The 13,419-nt window shown below is 42.1% G+C and overlaps 1 protein-coding gene across 2 annotated transcripts in view; it reads left to right on the top strand.

Annotated features, from left to right (window-relative positions):
• The window catches only part of ZNF804A (zinc finger protein 804A), a 257,991-nt gene extending 247,907 nt beyond the window's left edge, over window positions 1-10,084 (top strand). For both annotated transcript variants that reach the window (XM_030580832.1, XM_030580833.1), the window contains one exon: window positions 6,580-10,084. In XM_030580832.1, coding sequence (XP_030436692.1) covers window positions 6,580-9,844 — 3,265 coding nt within the window. In that variant the 3' untranslated portion in view covers window positions 9,845-10,084. The remainder of the gene's footprint in view (window positions 1-6,579) is intronic.
• Window positions 10,085-13,419: the final 3,335 nt, after the last annotated feature.

Below are 13,419 nucleotides of genomic sequence, written 5' to 3'. Positions count from 1 at the left end.
TCCCGACCTCGAGCCTCGAGATCTCGCCTCGACCTCCCGGCACCACTCTGGCCGCAGGTCCGGATCTCATTCCAGGTACTGGTACGCCTCCCGGCACCGGTCCCTGGTGCCGAGTTGGGCAAGGTCCGATAGAGACAGAGACTCTGCCCATGGCTTTTCAGCACCTCCATGGCCATCCAGACACACATCAGTGTCATCCCACTGGACAGCTCTTATGCTCAGGACCGCGATTCTGATGTGTCCACCAACAACCTGAGAGCCCATCAGGACCTCCTAAGGAGGGTAGCACTCAATATGGACCTCCAGGTGGAGGAGGTCCCGGAGGGAGAGGACGTGGTAGTGGACATTCTATCGCCGGATGCCCCGCTAGAGGGGCCCTACCCGTTTATTCGGACCATCCAGGCGAATGCCGGTACTATATGGCAGTCCCCAGCCTCTATCCCTCCTGCGGCCAGGGAATTGAGTGTAACTATATGGTGCCCTCTAAAGGGTACGACTACTTGTATCTCCCTCCTCCTCCCTGCTCACTAGTCGTTCAGTCCGTTAAGGAGAGGGAATGGCATGGCCAGCAGGCGCCAGTCCCGAAATCGAAGGAGGCTAGGCGAATGAACCTACTCGGCCTCAAGGTGTACTCTGCAGGGGCCTTACAACTCTGGGTGGCAAATCAACAAGCCTTGCTTAGCCGCTATAATTATAACACCTGGGTGGTGGTGGGTAAGTTTATGGAGCTTCTCGCTGCCCTCTTGGAGGAAGGGAAAAAGGTGGCCAGAACTTCCCTCCAGGCCCCGTTGGATGCAACAGACTCAGCAGCCAGGACTCTGGCCTCGAGTGTTGCCATGAGGCGCATCTCATGGCTTCAGATTTCAAACCTCCCGCCGGAGCTGCAGTATACCATTCAGGACTTATCATTTGATGGTAAAGGCCTCTTCGTGGCAAAGACTGCCCCAGGCTGCAAAGCCTGAAGGACAAAAGGTCCTAATGCACTCTCTCGGCGTGCATACGCCGGTGACCAAACGCAGGCCTTTCCATCTCCAGCCACACCGCCATACTCTGTGCCTAGCCAGAGACAGGACTTTGGCAGGCGGCGCGGCCGAGGTGGTCGCAGACGACCGTCAAGACCCAAGAGGGCCAAGATCAATCTCCCCCGCAACCACCACCGGGACCAAAGACGAACTTCCAAAGGTGTGCCCGAGGGCAGCGTACCAGTTACATGCCAGGATCTCACTCCTACTTCCTCCTGGCGGGGTCCCAGTTAACTTCAGATCGCTGGGTCCTACGCACGCTGGAGTATGAGTACCACCTCCAATTTGTTCCAACCCTGTCCCTCTTCAGGGACCCCTCTCACGAGCAATTCCTCTTACAAGAGGTGCAGACGCCGATGGACGAAAGGGGCAAAGGGTTTTACTTCCGTTATTCCCTAATTCCCAAGTCGAGCGGAGGTCTCAGACCTATCCTAAACCTGCGAGGACCCAACAAGTTTATGATAAGGTTGCAGTTCCGCATGGTATCCCTGGGAACCATTATCCCGTCCTTGGATCCTGGAGATTGGTACGCCACCCTCGATATGAAAGACACGTCCTTTCACATCGCCATCTTCCCTCTGCACAGGAGATACCTCCGCTTTCTAGCCAACCGTCAGTACTTCCAGTTTACGGTTCTGCTGTTTGGCCTTTCTACAGCCCCACTGGTATTGACCAATTGTATGGCCGTAGTCGCCGCCTACCTCCACCGATGTCGGATATGCATTTTTCCATATCTGGACGATTGGATTATCCGAGGAGACTCCGAGAGAGACACAAATCACTCAGCATGTGGGCATTGTCAAGGACCTATTCACACGTCTAGGCCTGATGATCACTATAGAAAAATCCACTCTGGTTCCCACGCAGAGGTTAGACTTCATAGGAGCTATCCTAGACTCCGATCTAGCCGGAGTCTGCTTACCACAGCTGCGGTTTCAGGCGATGGCAACAATCATCCGAGGTCTGCAGACTTTCCCAATGACCTCGGCTCGCATTTGTCTCGGTCTCCTGGGTCCCATGACTTCCTGCAAGTTTGTAACCAAACATGCCAGGCTCTGCCTCCGTCCTCTCCAAGTTTGGCTCAACTCGGTGTACCGCCTGGATAGGGACCCAATGGTCACGATAGTCACCATTCCCTCAAGCACCCTAGGCTCCCTAGAATGGTGGCTAACTCTCTCCCTGATGTGGGCAGGGATGCCATTCCATCCGCCCCAGCCCTCAATGTCCCTGACAACGGACGCGTCATCTCTTGGCTGGGGTGCTCACCTTGGTCACCTTCGAGCTTAAGGCCTTTGGTCTTCTCAGGAGATGGCATTCCACATAAATGTCCAAAAATGAGAGCAGTCCGCCTGGTGTGCCAGGGTTTCCAGCAGTAGCTGTGAGGCCATAGTGTCTCAGTGTTTACAGCCAACACAACGGCCATGTGTTACATAAACAACCAGGGAGGGACATGGTCCTCCTCCTTTTGTCAGGAGGCCATCCATCTCTGGGACTTTTGCATAGCCCACTTGATAAATCTGGTAGCATCCTTTCTCCCAGGTGTTCGGAACACCTTGGCGCATTGACTCAGAAGGTCTTTCCTGTCTCACGACTGGTCAATCTGCCCCGATGTAATGCATTCTGTTTTCCAGAAGTGGGGATTTTTTCCCCACATAGACCTGTTCGCTTACAGATGTTCTGCTCCTTCCAAGGTCTCTCCCCGGGATCGATCTCGGATGCTTTCCTGATGCCGTGGAAGGGCCAACTCCTTTATGCTTTCCCACCATTCCCGCTGATTCATAGGGTCCTGCTAAAACTCCGCAGGGGCAGAGCGCGCATCATTATGATCATCCAGGCAGCACTGATACACTAAGTTGCTCGACCTGTCGATAGCCAACCCAATTACCCTGCCACTCCTCCCAGACCTCATAACTCAGGACCATGGCAGGCTTCGCCACCCGGATCTGCAGTTTCTTCACCTCATGGTGTGGCTGCTGCGTGGCTAAACCAGGGTAGGAGGAAGCCTTCCACCTGGTCAACGTACCTGGCTGAGTGGAAGCGTTTCTCCTACAGGTGCGAAACACTTGATCTTACTCCTACTGAGGTCCCCATCCCCTCTATTTTGGACTACCCCTGGCCTAAAACAGCAGGGCCTAGCGGTATCATTGCTGAGGGTACACTTGGCAGCCATCTCTACCTTCCACTAAGGTGGAAGGTTAAGGTGGACGTTCCATGTTCTCACACTCTATGGTTTCGAGGTTCCTCAAGGGCTTGGAGTGCTTATACCTTCAAGTACGCCTCCCAGCCCCAACCTGGGACCTCAGCCTGGTTTTAATCAAACTTATATCTCCCCTGTTCGAGCTGTTAGCGACCTGCTCGCTGCTATACCTGTCTTGGAAGACAGCATTCCTCATAGCCATTACATCGGCCAGACGAGTCTCTGAGCTCAGGGCTCTTACGGTGGTTCCGCCGTACACTATGTTCCACAAAGACAAGGTGCAGTTACGACCACACTCGGCTTCCCTCCCTGAGGTGGTTTCGGCCTTTCATGTTAACCACACTCAATGCAATGGGGGCAACAATTGCACTCCCTGGATATCCGTAGGGCGCTCACATTTTATATTGAGCGGACAAAACCATTTCGGAAAACTCCCCAACTGTTGCAGTAGCAGACCGAAGAATAGGCCTACCCGTTTCCTCTGAGGATCTCATCTTTGGTGATGGCGTGCATCCGCACTTGTTATGATTTGGCTCATATTACCCCAAGCCACATCACCGTGCCTTCTACCAGGGCTCAGGCTTCATCTGCCGCCTTGCTGGCTCGTGTACCTACCCACGAGATCTGTCGCGCAGCTCCATGGTCCTCGGTCCACACCTTTGCTTCACCTTATGCTCTGGTTCAATAATCAAGAGATGCTGCAGCCTCTGGCTCAGCAGTTTTACATTCTGCCACATTTCACTCCGACCCCACTGCCTAGGTAAGGCTTGGGAATCACCTAGTTGGAATGGATATGAGCAAGCACTCGAAGAAGAAAAGACGGTTACTCACCTTTGTAACTGTTGTTCTTCGAGATGTGTTGCTCATATCCATTCCAAATCCACCCTCCTTCCCCACTGTCAGAGTAGCTGGCAAGAAGGAACTGAAGGGTGGCTGGGTCGGCAGGGGTATATATCCGGCGCCCTAGCGGCGCCACGCCGACCCACTGAGTGTTGCTGGGGTAAAAATCTTCCGAAGAACATGCATGCGGCGCGCACACACCTAACTGGAATGGATATGAGCAACACTTCTCGAAGAACAACAGTTACAAAGGTGAGTAACCGTCTTTTTCCTTTATAAATTAAAAAAAAACCAAAAAAAACCCAAACCCAAACTAAATTAACTAAAAAAATAGCTAGCATGCTTAAGCTAAAAATAAAATTGGCCCCCTTCAAGGACACTCCTCACAGCTAAAACTTGGCTAACAACCAGAAAAGGGGGGGGATTAAATATGCCCAAACAGCTATGAGATCTGCAAAACACTGCCAGGCACTAATAAAATGTGTTAGGTTTCTTTTCTCACAGGTAAAGAAGTGCTATCCAAAGACCCTAGCAGCTCTGCCACCCCTTAAAACCAAAAAACTAAATCTATATAAAGGTTCACCAACAAAAAACTGCTTTGGCTTCATGCTAAAAAAAACCCTTATTAAGTCCTGCTAACTACCAACACCGCTGTGAAGTGCCAAAAACTAACTGCTTAAACCCATAATTCTCACTGCAAAATAACCCCTCCACCTTAAAAAAATTAACCTACTAATAATTAGCCTATTTCTCCTTCTATGCCTTCTAAACAGCAAAAAAAAGAAACCAAGTAAAGTGCTAGTAACCTCTCCCTTGTCCACTAACAAACCTCCTGTGCCTTTCGGCAGCAGCCTGCAGGAGGTCCGCCGAAGCCGCGGGACCAGTGGACCCTCTGCGGGCACACCGCCGAAGGCAGCCTGCCTGCCGCCCTCGCGGCGACCGGCAGAGCGCCTCCCATGGCTTGCCACCCCAGGCACGCGCTTGGTGTGCTGGTGCCTGGAGCCGCCCCTGTCAGCCAGTTGCCACCAGGAGTCAAGTTTTTGGCTGACTCCTCTGTGCTTCACTGTAGAACAGACTCTCCATGCTCCACATCACAACATCATTTGGCCTGGTTGCCCCTCCATCTAGACAGAAGGGTGGCCAGGCCAAATCTGAACGGTCCAATCTCATGCACAAGTTGCAAACATCACTCACTGAAATATGATCAAGTTGCTTCTCTGTTTGATTTAGTGTGGAACCACTGCTTAAAAGTGGCTGGGTCATGGCCGCTCTACTCCTGGCCTTTGCAGCCTATGGAACTTTGAGCAAGTGCAAAACCCTTTGAGGAAGGGGGTTTGCCTCTTCCCCTTACCTTCCTAACTGTTGTCATTGAAGTTATATCACATTGTAAAGCCACTTTTTTCAGTGAGGTTGGTAACAAACACATTTTGGGCTTTCTTTCCATTCTGTTTTTTGTCAAATGCTTTTTCTGTTTTGAGGGGATGGTGTTTATATGAAGGGTAAGACTGTGTCTGAATGTTGGATTCTGTCTTTATGTAATACTTAACGTATTATTGTTCTTATAGGGGCTATGCAAGGAAATAAATAATTTTTTTTTGGCTAATATTAGCTAGGTTAGGCTGATAAAAGAAGTCAAAATTTAATTCTGTGAAAGAGCTATCCTAAAGGTATTTTCAATCTATCTGGAATCAGATAATACAGGAATTCTGTCAGGTGAAACCCCTTTTTTATGAGATACCCTCAGCTTCCAGCCAAAATAGATTAAACACAGATAGACATCCATGCTTCTGGATAATTACCTGTACTGAATCTGTGAAAGTTTTCAGGTTTTTCCATTACTTCAAATATGTCAGTTTGATTTTTCAGTTAAAAACAAAAAAGTGTTGTACTGCATTGTGAAAGATAGGCCTTTACTGGCTAAGTTTCAAAAGTAGCATGACTTATGGTAATGCAGAAATCCCCAAATTGTGATCTGTAGACTACTGCTGCTCTGTTGGCTCTTCTCCTTGCTCTTCTTGTTGAGTCAAACAGAACAGATGGGATGAGGAGACAAAATCAAGAACAAAAGTAGACAGTCTGATTAATTTTTTTTCATGAAGGATAAATCACTTATTGCACTAGGGTCAGCTGAAAGTACATAAACACTTACCTAATCATATTTTTTTCATGTAAGAATTTGATAAGGTTTTCACAGTTATGTTTGTGATCGCAAATAGGAGGAGAGGTTGACTGGGTGGTCACATAGGGATGGGGAGGCAGTCTCTGTGAGAGGAAGGCAATTTATGAGACATGCTCTGTCCTACTATATTTTGCAGTAGGAAGAAGTTTGAAATCCCCTGCTATAATGTAGTCTTGCTTTGGAGCTATTGATTTAGAATAGTTAACCTGTTCCCCTAGAAATATTTGTGGAAATAAATGTAACACAATGTTATGGAAATAACAGTACAATCGGAATGAAGTAACTCTGAACATCTAACTTCTTTGAAGTGTACTTATGGAAGGTTTTGTTTTGTTTTTTAGTGCTCCTGGGAGCGGTCCCATGTTCAAGTCCACTACAGTTACTGTGAGAGATAATTTCCATGAAATTCCACAAAGTACTATCATAGACTCTTCTAACAAACAACAAAATTTCAATTGTACTTTAATGCACAATGCACAGAATGCGAAAGACGTTATTTCTAGTGCTTTTTCTGCTTCTGAAAGTGCAAGTAATAACAAATCTGACACTCACAAACTTGGGGATCAAGTACAAGGAGCCCATGGACATAAAATAGGATTCTCTTTTGCTTTTCCTAAGAAAGCATCTGTGAAGTTGGAGTCCTCAGCTGCTGTTTTCTATGAATATAATGATGAAACATCTAGTGAACATGGATTTAGCAGAAGAAGTAGATTTGTTCCAGGAGCCTGTAATCTTCAGTTTCCACCAGCAACAGAAATAATTTTGTGCTCTGAGGAGAAACAAAACTATATTCACCCACTGATGGAAAAAGGTACTGACATAGCAGAAGCTTCTGAAGTTCAGGAGTCAAAAGAACTATCCAGTAAAGAGAATAATATAATACTAGATAATACAGTATTAGTTCCTGCTGATTCTCATTTGAAACAACCTGTGTCTTGTGATTTGGATGACTATTGTGTTGATGTCAATTCAACCGCATTACGAGATCAATCACTGTCCACAGTTGCCGTTAGTAATCAGGCTCTACCCGTAGAAAATCACAGTTCTGAGAGGTTGGGAAAGAAATCCCCAGCTGTTGATACCACTGATGATTGCTTACCTTTGCAAGATATCACAGAAGAAAATTATAAATACATTAATAGTGAATCATCCACAACTGAAGCAGAAATTAAAAAACTTGGGTCTGATGTACATATGTCATCAAATTCTGAAGGGGAGAGTACAGCCTTACAAAACAAACAAGAAACACATAAAAGACCTTGTGAACCATTTGTTCCTGTTCTGAGCAAACATGGACTGTCTGTTCTTCAGTGGCCCTCTGAAATGTTAATTTACACAAATGCAGAACCATCCATTTCATATAGCTGTAATCCTTTATGTTTTGACTTCAAGTCATCAAGAGCAAGTGACTGCATGGAGAAAACTAAACATCAGTCAAATGTACCTCATTCTCATCACAAAACTGAGTCCAAACAGAGTCTTGTTTTAGATGACACAGGTAAATCTATTTCAGAATGTGCTGATTACAAAACAGAAATTAATAAAAATGTGTGTGAGCAAGCAACATCACTTATAACAGATGTTTCGTTAGATACAAGCTGTGAACCTGCAACAAATCAAGATAAAATGTGCTCTTTCAGGACTGGAAAAACAGAAAAATACCACATTTCCAAAAGCCATTTACGACAGGACACCATGATAGATGATAAACACAACAAAGTCTGGAACAAAGAAACTCACAAAAGATGGTTTCACAAAAACAGGAAAAGGAAAAGAAGGAGAAAATTATGTCATCACCATCATGAGGAAACAGCAAAGGCAGATGCTGAAGTTTCTTCAACAGCTGAACAGGAAATTAATTATGTCAATGAAGATAAACATCAGCACCCTCAGAATGCTTCAGGGAAGTGCAGAGATGAAATTGAAAGCATATGGTTAGCTACAGAGCCGTTACAACAGTCATGTCAAAAACTTGTCATTGAAAACAGAGATCACAAAAGAACCCTGTCCACATCCACACACATAAATGGTGACAAAGGCCCATGTGGGACTTGGAACACAAAAAACAGTGATGACCACTTCACTGACTCTGAACCTCTACACAGAAAGTACAAAGCAAACTCTCATAGGCAATCAAAAGAACTGACTTTTAATTCTGGAAGACATAACTTAACATATTCTAGAACATTATGTAGCTGTAAGGTCAGAAGAGCTAGCTGTAGTACAGATCATAAATGTTTGGAAAAATGTACAAGTCAAAGTCAGTCCATCAAGAGAGCCTACAACTTTCTGACTGATGAACCTGAAAGATCCCATCGAAAACGAAGACAACATACATATTCTTGTTCATCAGATGAAAGTTCATGTAGACAGGAATTTTTATCAGAAGAGTATCTCAGGCAAACAAGTAATTTAGCTGCACATTGTAAGCCTAAAAGGAAAAGAAGGAGAAAAAGATCTAGAACCCATCACATATTTGTCAACAAAGAACCAAGAACAAATGAAAACCATAGACCTTCCAGAGGCAATTCTACATTAAATATTTTGGGGGAATTGTTAACTCAAGAAAATATACAACAAACAAAAACTCAACCCATAAAAGATTATACAGAAAATGAGGTGCAAACAACGCAGCTGGTAGAAAACAAGTTGACTCTACAATCTGATTGTTTACTTTTATCAGAAAGTAACAAGTCAACAGAGGGTTCAGCAACGGAGAGCTCTCCAAGTACATTTTTGGAGGACTTAACGCATTCCTCTGCTTCTGTAATTGAACATAGTATTCTGACAACTGCAACACCAGAGAACAAGCTAGAAAAAGAAAAGAAACATGAAAATATAAGGGCTCCTGAAAGTCACGCTCCTTATAAAGTGCCCAGTATTGACAGAAATGTGGAACAAACTCCTCGTAAATCATATCTATGCCAATATGAAGTAGCAGAGACCATACCACAAGAAAAAATAAATGAGGCAACCAGTGAATGGCTGCGGTATAATTCAGGCACATTTAACAGCCCTCCACCTTTGTCATTCAAAGAAGCACATATAAATAGTCATACCCTTTTAACCACTGAACAGATACTTGCCCCATTTACTTTGCCTGATCAGACATTGATATTTCCCCCAGAAAACCATGGAAAATTCAAAGACTTGCAATGTGAGGCCTATCAGCAGCTCATGCAGCAAAACATGCTGGCTAACAAGGTGAAGTTTGCCTTTCCTCCCACTGTAATTCAACCTTCTAATTCACCTCTGCAGCCTTTGCCCTTGCAGCAGCCATTATGTTCTACCTCTGTAACCACAATCCATCACACTGTTTTACAGCAGCATGCTGCCGCTGCAGGTACATTTAAGGTTCTCCAGCCTCACCAACAGTTTCTTTCACAGGTCCCATCCCTTTCAAGAACACCTTTACCTCATCTCGCAGTAGGACCTAGACTTTGTCCAGGAACCCACACAACTTTTGTTGCTCCACCACAGTTGCCACTAATTCCAACTTCTGTCCTTCATCCGAGTCACCTGGCTTTCCCCCCATTACCTCATGCATTGTTTCCTTCACTGCTTTCACCGCATCCAGCTGTCATTCCATTGCAGCCTCTCTTTTAGGTAAGTTTTCAACAATCAAAATGGAAAGAGTTGTCTCCAAATGAACATACTGCTACATGTAAGCACTCATCAGTATTGGCAAATGGTTCTTTAAGTGACTGGGATAAACTGGTTAAAATGCCTCATTAATTTGGAATCATTTACTATAAGTGTAACAATGCAAATATGTATGTAAAGTTCAGCTCCATAATATAACTAAAGCACTGAATAGTCTGATACTAATATGAACTATATATATATGAAAACCATGTCTTAGAATATGTATAATGTATATAAAATATATTTATAGTATTATAATTTATGTTGTAAAGTATGCTCCTTTTGTTTTTTTTAAATCTTTGTGAACTTGCACCTATTTAATGTTTAGACAAAGCTGATGCACTGTTTTGTACAATGTTTCTTGAAACTGTAAATCTAGTGACAAACTATCTCTTGCAATAAATTTTTTGTTAACTATTTAAGTATATCAAAAATCATTCATTGTAAGCCTCACAGATGATGGGTTTCAACACTGGAATAACATAGTCTACTCCTGCTATGTTTGGATAACCAGGTTTCCTATCATTCAATGATTTATCATCAAGCTCAGAGGCTAATGCCTTAAGGGTAACTGTCTTACTGAGCAAGGGACAAAGGGTAATAGATCTATTTGTGTTAGCAGTTTGATGTCACTGAGACAAATTTTGTCTACTTATAGTATGCAGACAAACTGCTGACTGTTTGAGATGCTCTCTTTTCTATTAAACCAAAACCAATTCTTTAAAGTCACATAAACAACACGGGAGAAAAAAAGCAAGGGCATTTGGAGTAAACTGGAAACCACATCTGCATTTAGCTTCTTCAGCATAAATAGCACTACATTTCCCGCCAGATGTCATCCACATCTGCACATATGCGTGATTGAAACCACCAAAGTTTTTTTGCCATTTTGCTTCTGCAAAACCCACATACATGGAAATGGAATAGCTGGTCATGTAACCTGCAGTGTGTGTGGGAGGGCAAGGGGCGTGCCCTTTTTGTGAGTGCAATTTATTTTATGTCTAAAAATAGGCACATTTAAATGGTGATCAGTTCAGAAAATTTAGCCAAATAATTACATTGTTCCCTTGGTGGACACATAGCTCATGTTTACCTCAGTGGGAGACAAACAAGCATATCAGAAGGGAAAATGTTGTCACTTGTGTATCATTTCATGTGATAAGTGGAAATGGCAAGGATATTTGGTCTTATTTGAACTGAGGAAAGTTACAATCCTGACTAGGAATTTCCAATCTTTTAAGTGGTTGAATCAAACTCTTACTATCACATTAACAATCTTGTCTGAATGTTTTCATATTGTATGGTTCTAGAGCATTTTGTCAAATATATATAAAATGGTCCTTCTAACAGTCCTCTCTATTACCCCAACTCCCTTATTTAGGTCTGATCTGATCCAACTCTCATACAAGTCAATGGGAATCTTTCTGTTGGCATTACTGGAGTTGGATTAGGTCCATAATGATGACCCAGCCCTAAATGTATATGGCCCTAGCCCAGCAACACTATTTCACTTGACCAGTCCCATTTGCTTTAAATGGCACTAATCACGTGAATAAAGAAGAGGGTTTGCAAAATGACCCATAGTGGTAGTAGCATACCCTCTTGTAATAAAATGTAAGGGATAATTTTGAAATTCATATTGGCTTCCTTTCATCGTTTATATGATTATGATAAAATTAAGTATAAGTGAACCTCAAGGAAAGATAATTTTTGAATAATATATTAAACAATACCAACTTCACTCTTGAGAGAATAAAATGGCATAAATATTTTGTTATATTTGCCATCTATAATACTAAAATTTACCTCTGCCAATAATGCAATTTTTAATATAATATTACATTCAAAAGCCATCTCAATCACTTTCAAATATAATTTTAAAGCTCTGGCGTACACATATTTTACTTGCTCCAACATCTTGCAGATATAGTACCATTGTAAAGAGGAAAACTATATTACTGTTCTAAAGACTGGTACAAAGGAGCACTTTGATGGCCTGGTTTTCCAAGATGCTGAGAGGTCACAAATGGGTTTGTCGTAATGAGTGCTGCAGGTGCTGAGGAACTTTGAAAATCTGACTAAAAGATTTTTTGTTTTTTTAGTTTTCATCCCTCCAGTCTGTGGTTTCACACCTAATTTTGTTTAATCTGGTATATGGAAAAGGCAGCTTAATGGCTATTTTTTTTATGTTATGTGTGTGAAATGTATTTTTCCTGCTTTAATGGTTTTAGACTAATTTCTGATTTAAGTAACAATTTATATTTAACACGTTGTTTAGGAAAGGTTGGGGCAAAATAGAAATTCTATAACATTACAATTAGAAAACAATAAGACACTGTGGAAAACAATTATATACAGTTTTATTAACAAGTTTTACGTTGCAGCTAGTCAAAATTCCCCAGATTTAAAATTTTCAACAAACATTTTCATCTAAAGATCATTTTTTGTTTTAAAAAATCCCCAAAATTTGCAACAATTTTTCTACTAGCTCTATTTTATACTTTGGATTTTACACTTTAACTGAAATTTAGCTTAAATGTATTGTCTCTTAACGAATTCAACAGTTTTATAATATTGCAAATATTGCATTACAATAGTGTATAAAGTTAATGGATATAAGTAAAATACCAATAATAATTAATACCTTAAGCATTAGCACTGTTTTGTATATGTGACTTCAAATATAGAAGTACAGAAATGTTTTCTAATATCAAAGACTAAATTTCAAATTGAACAAGCTAAATTAAATTATTTAATAAATATTTAATGTGAGTTGCCATTGTATTACTAAATAATATTTACTGTATACATAATCTAAGTGTAGTTCTGTATACTTGTAGAATGTATACTTGTATTTTCTGATTTTGCAATCTCATTCTTAAGTATGGAAATCTTTGCAAGTGCTGAATAATTGAAGACACTACGATCCCTAGATACACAACCTGCCAAGTTTCTTAAATTGAATTAATTTCTTTAGAATGTTCAAATCCAATCAGAAATGTTCCTTTTAATGTTTTGCAGTTCCAACTCATATTGCCAACTTATATAATGATTGGAGTCTGATTCCAAGGTAAAGAAATAAAAATAAGTTACCGTTCCTTTAAATCAACTGAGTTGTTGGAATTAATTTATCTTCAGATTGCAATGATAAACCTAAATTAGGTTATAGATTTTGTTAAATGGCTTCCCATTCCCAGAACAGCTACACTAAGAAATGATTGAAAAGTTAATATGTTCCACTGAGATGAGAAATGTGTTTTTTTCCTGTCCTTGGAAAGCAGCAATCTGTCCAGACCACGACCTTCCTGGAGGCATACCATTTCACAGGTAATATGCACCATAAAATAATGTTCTAAATAGGATTTTTCAAGCATTAAGAATCATAATCATCTTGCATTGTTATAGGCATCTTAGACTTATTGTACACTTGCCTTTCTAATCTGTAAGTACACAGAACAGTTAAAATGCTACAATACATACAGAAAGCAGAAGAATCTGATTGTTCATTTTACTGAATTTAACCACAGATTATCCTA

The sequence above is a fragment of the Gopherus evgoodei genome, chromosome 11 (assembly GCF_007399415.2).
Source record: "Gopherus evgoodei ecotype Sinaloan lineage chromosome 11, rGopEvg1_v1.p, whole genome shotgun sequence".
Taxonomy (NCBI): Eukaryota; Metazoa; Chordata; order Testudines; family Testudinidae; genus Gopherus; species Gopherus evgoodei.
The sequence above is the reverse complement of the archived record's forward strand: the minus strand, read 5'-3'. Positions and strand labels throughout refer to the sequence as shown.